General features: G+C 54.4%; 2 protein-coding genes across 6 annotated transcripts in view; one reads left to right on the top strand and one right to left on the bottom strand.

The window, feature by feature from the left end:
* Nucleotides 1-861, top strand: part of DERL3 (derlin 3) — a 2,554-nt gene extending 1,693 nt beyond the window's left edge. For 2 of the 4 annotated variants that reach the window (XM_019665417.1, XM_019665416.1), the window contains exons 6-7: nt 451-541; nt 651-861. In XM_019665417.1, coding sequence (XP_019520962.1) covers nt 451-541; nt 651-750 — 191 coding nt within the window. In that variant the 3' untranslated portion in view covers nt 751-861. Of the gene's footprint in view, nt 1-450; nt 542-646 lie in introns of all 4 variants that reach the window. The other 2 variants (XM_019665419.1, XM_019665418.1) reach the window with 1 other exon arrangement.
* Nucleotides 862-3,135: 2,274 nt separating this feature from the next.
* Nucleotides 3,136-9,985, bottom strand: part of SMARCB1 (SWI/SNF related BAF chromatin remodeling complex subunit B1) — a 31,032-nt gene continuing 24,182 nt past the window's right edge. For both annotated transcript variants that reach the window (XM_019665413.1, XM_019665415.1), the window contains exons 8-9: nt 3,944-4,075; nt 3,136-3,480 (exon numbers count right to left, since the gene is read on the bottom strand). In XM_019665413.1, coding sequence (XP_019520958.1) covers nt 3,441-3,480; nt 3,944-4,075 — 172 coding nt within the window. In that variant the 3' untranslated portion in view covers nt 3,136-3,440. The remainder of the gene's footprint in view (nt 3,481-3,943; nt 4,076-9,985) is intronic.

Here is a 9,985-nt window from a genome sequence, read left to right as displayed (position 1 = left end):
CTCAAACTCCCCCACCCCCACCCCCACCCAACCCCTCTTTCTGCCCTCCCAGCATCTCTGTTCTTACAGCTCCTTGAACAAGTCAGCCGGCCTACAAGCTTCACATCTTCATACCTCTCTTGCTGATGCTTATATGGGTTCTGACCAGGGAGGGGATGGGTGGGTCAGTGTTCCAGCCATGGCTCCCACTCCTCCGATGTTCTCAGGCCCTCCCCTCAGCAGGTCCTGCTCACTTCTGGGTCCTATAAGACTGTCTTTCAGTGCCAACCCCAGCCCTTTCCTGGGCTGGCAATCTGCAGGCATTGGGCACTCATGCTCTGAGACCTGAGATTTCTCTGGGCCTGGCTGGGCTTCTAGGATTGTATATGAAGGCCTAGAGCAGGCTGTAGTGGCCCTGGGCTCTGGACCGTAGAATGAGGGTGGCCTCAGCAGTCTGCAGCTCTCCCACAGGGATTGCTGTTGGCCACATCTACTACTTCCTGGAGGATGTCTTTCCCAACCAGCCTGGAGGCAAGAGGCTACTGCTGACCCCCAGCTTCCTGTGAGTGCTGGAGATGACAACCCTGCCCCTGTTTTCCCTCAGCTATCTCCCAACACCCTGGGGGAATCATGCTGGCCTCAGCTCAGCATGGGTCCCTCCCCATAGGAAGCTGCTACTGGATGCCCCAGAAGAGGACACCAATTACCTGCCCCTCCCTGAGGAGCAGCCAGGACCCCTGCAGCAGTGACCCCATCCAAGGCCAGGGCTAGCTCCAGGGGTCTGTTTCCATCCCATTCCTAATCCCTGCTTGCAGCAGAGCAACCTGTCCTGGAGGCTGGGCCCATGCCCAGGGCCCACCTGAATAAATCGAATGACTTGCAGCCTCTTTGCCCACAGTATTGGCTCCGTCTTGTCCAGCCACACCCTTCCATGCTGGGCAGGTGCAGCTGGCCTTCAACTAGGGCCACCAAGCCTTGTCCACCCTATCCATCCTCTGCCATGGGGGTGGGGCTGGCCCAGGGCGTAGCTCTACTCCTACCAAGCCTGGACTGCCCTCTCAAACCAATATTAAGCTGGTAGGATGGGAGGCCCAGACAGGGTCAAGAACCTGTCCAGTTGCCCAGCAGAGCTTTGAGTTCACAAATGGCAGACACAGGGTTCTCGTCACAGCCCTCCCAATGCCTCAATAGAGCCTTAGGGAAATAAATACCACCTACGCTGGGCCTCTGCTCCCTGCCAGTCAGTGAGGGGGTTGGCAGCAGGCTGTCCCCATTGTGCTGAGCCTGGTCTGCGGGGGCTCCTGCCTGTGGTGCCCTCAGGCTGATGCTTCACTCAACCCCTCCTGTCCCTCACCAGCAACCAATAAGTGGACCTTTGCCCCATTTTTCAGCTAAGCAACTAACAGGCCAAGGCCCCATGGGGTCAGGTGCAGAGGAGAGCTAAGACTGGGTCCTCTGCCCTTTCTGTGACCACAAAGTCTTGAGAAGTTTTCGCCTTAGCATAGTCCTGCACTGGCGGAGGCAGAGACCTCTGGGAAGTCCTTTCACGGCCTTTGTTAGCTGAGGACCATGGGAGCTTTATCTGATCCTGCAGCTCACTTTTCTGTAGAGTAGGCATCAGACAACAGGGCCAGCTTTCCTTATTGCCCTAGACCCGTCTGGTTTATCTCTGGATGATCAATAGTACAGGGGTTGTCACGTTCATGGATGACAAAAATAAATTGTCATAGAGTTGATCTTAATTTTGTAGCAAAACCTATGGAGCAGCACCTGGCCCTGCAGCAGTATGGGTGAGGGCCTAGCCCCAGACCTGGTGCACTGGCCCTGCCCCAGGCCTCTCCCAGCTAGGTGGGTCGAGGTGCTTAGCAGGGTTGAGGCACACAGGGTTCGTTCCATCCCACTAGTTGTGGAGGCCCAGGGCTGTCTCCTGTCCCACAGACCAACACCTTGTTAATACAGCCCACTTGCTTCCAAGGCCGGCTGGGCCTGGGCCGAGAGTCTTTTTTGTCAGAGCCTTCCAGTGAAGACCAGCTGGCCCCTTGCTCCAGCACGTTTCCACTCCTAGGTGAAAAGGTAGGAGCTTGAGTACAAAACCCCTGGGAGCTGTCCTATGACGTGCTCACGGGAGCCCAGATGGCAAGGCCCATCTCACCCTACATCCTGGCAACTGAGAACCCTAATCCCTCCTTGGGCTAGGAGCCAGGTGCCACAGGGCCCCAACCACGTTCCCAAGGAGCAGAGCAATCCTGACCCTCAGCCCCTGCCATGGCTGGGGAAGGATCTGCCAGCAACGGAAGGTGACACCAGTCCAGTATTGGGAGTCTGGGCCCATTATCATCAGTAAGTGTAGCTGTGTGCCAGTCCCCAAGCAGTGCTTGCACTTACGGATCCCATGTCCCTTCTGTAATATAGACACTTCCACATTAACAGATGAGGGGAGGACGCAGAGGGGATAACATGCTCATCAGGGGCAGAGCTGGGGAGAGGCGCAGGGCTGTGCTTCCTTCTCTACACACAGCCCCACCCCAAGCCAGCACTGGGCCAGGCATGCTCCATGTGAGTTCTCCCTCACAGCCAGCCTGGTAGGGAGGAGGTGGCCTGGGCCATGGCACCAGCCAGGGGTGGACGTGGATGGGCCCCAGTCTACCTGTGGCATATGAGCTACGGGGAGGTGTGGCTAGAGCTGTATACCTGCTGAAGCTGGAATAGCTGGTCACCAAGCTGGTGATGCTCTGCAGTGTCTGCACTGAATGGGTCCTGTGCAAGGGACTCTGGATAGCGGGAGAGCCATCAGCTGCTTCACAAGGCCAAGCAAAGGGGGTAGAGTGAGGCTGCCACGAAAGACAAGTGGGCCCCCACCCTCTGAGCCTCATGACCACACTCGTCATTTCTCCCACTCTGCAAGGATATCTGAGCATGGGTGGTGGTGGGGAAGCTGGAAGGCCTGAAGAAAAGCAAAGATTACACTCCGACTCAGGCCTTGCAGGGGTCGAGGTGGCTGACTGTGGAGCCCCGGAGCCTGGTCAACACCCACTTGCCCACCTGGGGATCGGAGGCAGAGCCAAGTGAGAGGCCCCACCCACCAGGGTTGGCCCCACCCCACCCCCAGCAGGCTCCACTCCCTGCTCTCCTCCATTCTTATTTTGATGCTACCACTTTGAAGAAATGGAACATGACCTGTTGCCTTTTATTTAAAAAGTGTTGCTAGCCCTTTCTGGGGCTCCTATACAAAAACAAAACACAACCCAAAACGAGGCCTCTTCTTGACCAGAGACTGGGGTGGCGGGAACTGGGGCTCAGCAAATGGAATGTGTGCCCGGGGGAGGGTGACCTGGAAGGCCTCCCTGCCCGTGCTCCTCAGGATGGCCCTGGGCTGCCCCCTTGCCTCCCTCCTTGCCAGAAGATGGAGAGGCGGGCCGGTCTTCTGAACGCTCCGTGGGAGCCAAGCGCTGATGGGCTGGTTACCAGGCCGGGGCAGTGTTGGCGAGACGCCTCATACGCCTGCAGGAGGGGAGAGGGTGGTGATCCAGGGCCAGCTCCCAGCTGCCATCCCCTGGGGCTCTCTAGGGCAGCCAGGGACGTGGAGACAGAGAAAGGACATAGCAGGTGGGATCCCCAACCCCTCTCTTCCCCCAGCCTCGACCTGTGTGCTGTTTGGGGCCCTGAAGCTGCCCTCTCTCCTGCCTGCTCAGGCCCTGTCCACCTCTCCAGGGGTCCTGAAACCTGGGTCTGGGCTGGTAGTCAGACCCAATAAGAGGGTTTACTTTTGCTCCCTGCAGGGTTTGAAACCTGCACTGTGGGAGCTAGATTGGGACTCATCACTCTGGGGCCTGCCTCTGGTCACCTAGGTCCCATCCCAAAAACGAGGTCACTGGGGAAAGGCGATCGTTCCACACATTCCTGGAAGACAGTGCCAGTGGGCAGAACCAGCCGCAGGGGCCTGGTGAGGTGTGTGTGGGGGTACCTTGTGTTCCTGTCCTGGTCACGGATCTTCTTTTCCATCTCAGCATCTGTCAGGGTCTCTAGCAGCGGGCACCACTGGTCAGCATCGCCTGTGTTCCGGATGGCAATCTCCACCGTGGGCAGGGGGTTCTCACTGGGATGGGGAAGAGGAGAAAGTGCTAGTTCAGAGCAGCAGCTGGACAGGCCCCAGAAACCACTGTCTACCCCTTGCCCGGCAGCAGATGGAACACTGGAGCCAGGGCACGGCGGGAAAGCCCGGGCCTTTCCTGTTCCTCCTCCCACTCCTCCCCGCTGAGCCCATTTCCATGCCCAGCCCCTCAGAGCAACACTCCTGACAGGGGCAGCTACCGTCAACTGAGCCTCAAGGCAGAGCCTCCTTGGAGACATCAGGACCTCCTCTGGCCACAGAAGTGCTGCCCCTCATGACCCCAAGCTTCTCTTCAAAGCAACAAGCCCTTTGCTGCCGCCTCAGCATCTCTGGGTCTGTGAGACTGAAGAGGGGCATTTGCTGTGGAGGTGGTTCCCTTGACAGGAACAGTGTGGCTGGGCCAGCTGTTATCACTAGAGCTGGGAGGAAGGGGAGGGCTGTCTGCCCCGCTCTGTGTCCAGAGCCAGGACACACTGACTGAGGAGACAGACAGAGGTAAAAGGAGAACAAAGGAGGAGGCCACCCAAGAGTCCTGGACAGCCCCTCATTGAAGGCAGCTGGGCCAGCTCCTGAATGTTCCACTCACTCACCCTCAGCCCCCTTCACCAAGGCTGAAATAAGCTCGAGAGAGGCTAGACTATTGGTTTAGGGCAGAGAGTTGAGCCTCAAACACACGTCCCCTGACCACTCTACCCTGGGGTCTCTCACCCCAAGGGCCACCTGCCCATCCTCTTGACAAGAGGATAGTGGGGTGTGTGTATGTGTGTGGGGGTCAGCCTGGGCAAAGGTTATGAAGGCACAGGGGTGGGGGTGGGGGTGGGGAGAGGGCAGGAGCACCAGGGGAGGGAGAATGAGGCTGAGCTGACAGCTCTCCGTGCCCTGGTTTCCAAGCCTGTGAAATAGGAGCCTAAGAGGCACAGAGGCCACAACTGCCAGGAGGGCCCATGTGCCTCTCACCTTCAGGTCAGACAGCCTAAACCCCCAGCCTGGCAGACAAGACTTAGAGTGTGGCCCTAACTGTGATCCTCTCCTACTCCGTCCCAATGTCACCACGCCCAGCTTTCCCAGGCCCTTTTCTCTCTCCTCCAGCTGGGCAGCTGTACCTCTCTCCCGAGGCTCAGCCCCACCAAAGGCCTGCCCTGCTTTCTTGCAGCCTGTCAGGAGCCTGCCCACTGTAACCTGGAGCTCTGCAAAGCACCATTAGCTCTGAGATGAGTGAGGGCAGGCAGGGCCCAGGGGAGGCGCCTGATAGACGCAGGTGGAATAAAAGAGGATAGGCCCCTAGTGGGGGAGTCTTGATTTTGACACTTCATCTGGAAAATAGGAACAATATTATTGCCCTGAGGGATTTTCAGAGGATTACTATTAAAGCAGCCGGCATATATCCACTGAGGGAGCTTCCTAGGGGCAAGGGGTCTTCTCACACAGCCTCCCTGAAGCCTGAAGCCCAAGGTCATGTGAGTGGTTGACCAGAGAGGAGCATCCACCTAGGCCTGACTACAGAGCCCCCATTCCTCATGACACCAGCCTGCATGGGGCAGCCAAGGGCCTGTTCCAGCCTCCCTGTGCTGCTCTCCTGGCCTGAGGCCTCAGACACCATGAACACAGGACACTGCCCAGGGTGCAGGCTGAAGCTGGTACCACAGCCCAGAGCTGTCCCTGGCTCCCCTGCAGACACAGGGCTCACCTCTTGCTGCTGAAGCTTGGCCCATGGAGTCCACACACACAAGGCCCAGAAGTCTGAGCTCATGCTGGTGACTCAGAGGCTAGTGACTGAGCAGCGCCATTCCCCCACCCTGTGGTACCCTAGGGCCGACCCCTCCTAAGCAACTTCTGACAGCTGTTCTCCAGCCAGTGTGGTGGTTTGACAATCCAGGAACCACCCAGCCACAGACCCAAACATCATTCCTCACCTCAAGGGTTCCCAACCGCCTTCTTTAGGAGGGCAGACATGAAAGGCGCCAAGCCCACGCCAAGGGGAAGAAAACATGTTTTCCTTTTAATTTAAACAAGAGCTGGTGAGTGGGTCCTGGAGGCCCCTTTGTTTACCTTCCCTTGGCTCTGGGAAGATTCCACTCCAGTGGGTTTGTTCTAAAATAAGAACTGCTGAAACCAAGAATGGGCCTGGAGCCAGCAGGCTGACTCCTGTTTGAGGGGGACACACAGGCAGAGACCCACCCAATTTCCCACCCCTCCAAGAGGATTCTGATTCACAGGCCTCAAGGCCACTACCACCCCCACAGTGTCCAGGTGGGGACCGAGAGCCCAGGAGCGGGGAACAGTTCTGAGGTGACGGAGGAACTGGGACTGACTTGTAGAGTATCTTGAGATTTATTTTCAATGTGATCTCACTTTTATGACCGCACTTGATACAACAGACCATCTGAGAAGCACTACTATCACCACTGGGGAAATGAGAGAACAGAGACTGTTAGGAAAACAACCTGCCCACAGCCACTCAACTGCGAGGAGGAGCAGGCAAAGCTTGACATCACCGTCCTACTCAAGATCAACTGACTTTCGACAAGGATGCCAAGTCCATTCAATAAGGAAAGAGCAGTCTTTCCAACAAATGGTACTGGGACAACAAGACCTTGGATTAGGCAATGGTTGGTTAGGCAAGACACTAAAAACATAAGCAGCAAAAGGAAAAATAGATAAATTGGACTTCATCGTAATTTAATACTTTTGTACTTCAAAGGACACTTTCACAAAATTGAAAAGACAACCCACAAAATGGGAAAAAAATATTTGCAAATCATGTATCTGACAAGGGACTTGTAGCTAGGATATATAAAGAACTCTTTAAAGTATATTTATTTATTTATTTATTTATTCATTTATTTATTTTTATTTTTTTTAAATAAAAAAATAAACAAAGGACTTAAATAGCCATTTCCCCCAAAGATATATAGATGGCCAACAGCACATGAAAAGATGCTCAACACCATTAGTCATTTGGGCAATACAAATAAAAAAAAAACACAATGAGATGCCACTTCTCCCCCACTAGAATCGCTAGAATCCAAAGGTCAGATAAACGCTGGTGAGGCAGTGGGAAAATGGAACCCTCACACTGCAGGTGGGAAAGTAAAATGGTGCAACTACTTTGGAAAGCAGCCTGGCAGTTCCTCAAAATGCTAAACATAGTTACCACATGACCCAGCAATTCCTAGTACACACCCAAGAGAATGGAAAATAGGTGTTCAAACAAAAACTTGTTAATGAATGATCCCTAGCAGCACTATTCTTAGCCAAAAAGTGGAAACAACCCAAATGCCCATCAACAGATGACTGGATAAATAAAATGTGGTATATCGATATGATGGAATATTATAGAGCCACAAAAAGGAATGAAGTTCTGATACAGGCTACCACACAGATGAACCTTGAAAACATGCTCAGACGCCAGCCACCAAAGACCACACAGTAGTTCCCTCCTTACCAACAGTTTTGCTTTCCATAGTTTCAGTCACCCATAGTCAACCATGGTCTGAAAATATTAAATGGAACATTCCAGAAATAACAATTCAGAAGTTTTAAATTGCACAGCATTCTGAGTAGTGTGATGAAATCTTGTGCTACCCCTCACCGTCCTGTCCGGACATGAATCACCCCTTTGTCCAGGGTGTCCATGCTGTATATGCTACCAGCCCGTCAGTCACTTAATGGCCATCCTGGTGATCAGATTAACTGCCACAGTTAACACAGTGCTTGTGTTCAAGTAACCTGTATTTTACTTAATAATGGCCTCAAAGCGCAATAGTGATGCTGGCAGTTTGGATATGCCAAAGAGAAGACGTAAATGCTTCCTTTAAGTGAAAAGGTATATATGAGTATTTATAGGAAAAAACACAGTATATATAGGGTTTGGTACTATCTGTGATTTCAGGCATCTACTGGGGAACATATTGTCTGTGAATAAGGGGGAACTACTATGCACTGTGTAATTCTGTTTATATTAAGTGTCCAGAACAGGCAAATGTATAGACAGAAAGTAGATTAGTGGCTGCCCAAGGCCGGGAGACTCGGGGAGAGCGGGGAGAGAGGGTGACCGCTAAAGGGTATGGGGCTTCCTTTTGGGGAGATGAAAATGTTCTAAAACTGACTATGATGGTTATACACTCTGTGAATATACTAAAACCAACAGAATCTTACACACTAGGTGGATGAATTGTATGATACGTGAATTATACCTCAATAAACCTATTATAAAACAAACAAACAAGCCACCAGGGCAGGTAGGCAGAGCTCCAGGAGTAACCTCAGTAGCTCTTGGTCAACCAGTCCTAAGTGACCCAGGCCTGACACTGCGAAAGTAACATTGCCTCTCTGTCGCCCATCAGGCCCAGCTGGCAGGTCCCTTGCCTCTGCCTGTCCCAGCTTCCTCCTGGCCAACACCCTACCTGGCCATTTTACGTCAGGTTCCACACCCCCCTCCCTGTGTCTGCAGCCTCTGGTGCCTTCTGTGGCCACACATACAAGTCTCCTCTGTTAGGGCACCATTTCTTCTGTGTCCCCAGCCTGGGATACAGGGCTAGCCTGGAGGAGGTGCCAGTAACGCTGCTGGATGCAACTCTCCTCATAGGTAGCGGCTCACGTCTTGGTGAAATGTCTGATACTCTCAACATGCTCTGCTCAGTCCAGTTCCCACCCCACTCCCCGGTGGAGCCCTCTCCCTCTCCTGTCACTCACTGTAGCTTTGTCCCCATTCCATGGGCTCTGGGACATCTATAGGTCACATTTGCTCAGCTCTGTCCTCTAGGCGCTTAGGGCCCGCAGCCCGTCTGCCACATGCCTGTGCCCTCCCTCCGCTCCGCTCCCCATGCTCACCCACGTCAGGCCTGTCCATCTCACTTGCTAAAGGGAAGCAGCCTGTTCCCTGCCCTGGTTCCCCTGCCTGTGGGCATCTTGGCCCTGCTCACACAAGTCCTGTGACCAGCAGCTTGCCCCGCTCTATCACGGACATGACTCAATGCCATCGCTGAGAAGGGCACCACAGCCAGACACTTGACTTGGTGTGGGAGGAGAAGGGCAGGGCTCCTCTAGCTCGCTAGCAGTTCTGTCCCCTGGGAAACAAGCCAGCCCTGACCCAAGGCTCCCCTTCCTGTCCTTGCCAGCCCTACTCAGAGCATCTGCCTACCCAGACCAAACATACCATACACAACAGGCCGGGCCAGCATGAAGCGCTCACGAAGCGTGGTCAGCAGGGAAAACACAAGCAGTCCTCCTGATGCCAAGAGGCTCTTGGGACGCCTCCCAGATCCCCAAGCAGGCTGTACCCTCCCACCTAGGTGGCCCGGGCGGCTGCAGAGGGGATGTGTGCTCCCCCTTGTTCTCAGTGGGGTAGCCCTGCCTTCATTCCCAAGGATATGAAACCTACACACTCAGCACTAGAGACCACGGCAGGACAGAGGTCTGTGACACTCCCTGTCCACACAGCTGGAATTCATTAACTGGCTGCTGAGATAAGCGGGGGGACCCATCCGTAAGTCCTGACCTGCCACCACGAGGGGCTCCCAACGGGGGCCTGCTCTGGAGCTACTTGGCACACTGCAGATGTCCCAAGGCTTGACAAGGGCTTTAGGGTAGATGGCTTGGGTCACCTAAGAGGTCAGAGTAGGGGGGATGGTACCACATGTGTCGACACCCTCAGAGTCCTGCTGCTGAGAGCAGCATGACACCCCGACCCCTATATCTGCCAGTCAGAACGTAGGTTCTGACTCAATGGGCATCTAGGAGATGAGGTGCTTGGTGTTGATGTTACTCCCAAGAACTGCACAACATCACCATCTCCCAGTACCTCAGGGTCAGCTCCAGGAAGCAAGGCCACCCCAGACTGGTCCCAGGGCCATCAGCCTTAGCTCCAGTGCAGAGTGAACAGACACATACTGA

Source organism: Hipposideros armiger, unplaced genomic scaffold (assembly GCF_001890085.2).
Source record: "Hipposideros armiger isolate ML-2016 unplaced genomic scaffold, ASM189008v1 scaffold_443, whole genome shotgun sequence".
NCBI lineage: Eukaryota > Metazoa > Chordata > Mammalia > Chiroptera > Hipposideridae > Hipposideros > Hipposideros armiger.
Note: the sequence above shows the minus strand (reverse complement) of the source record. Positions and strands in the feature narration are given on the sequence as shown.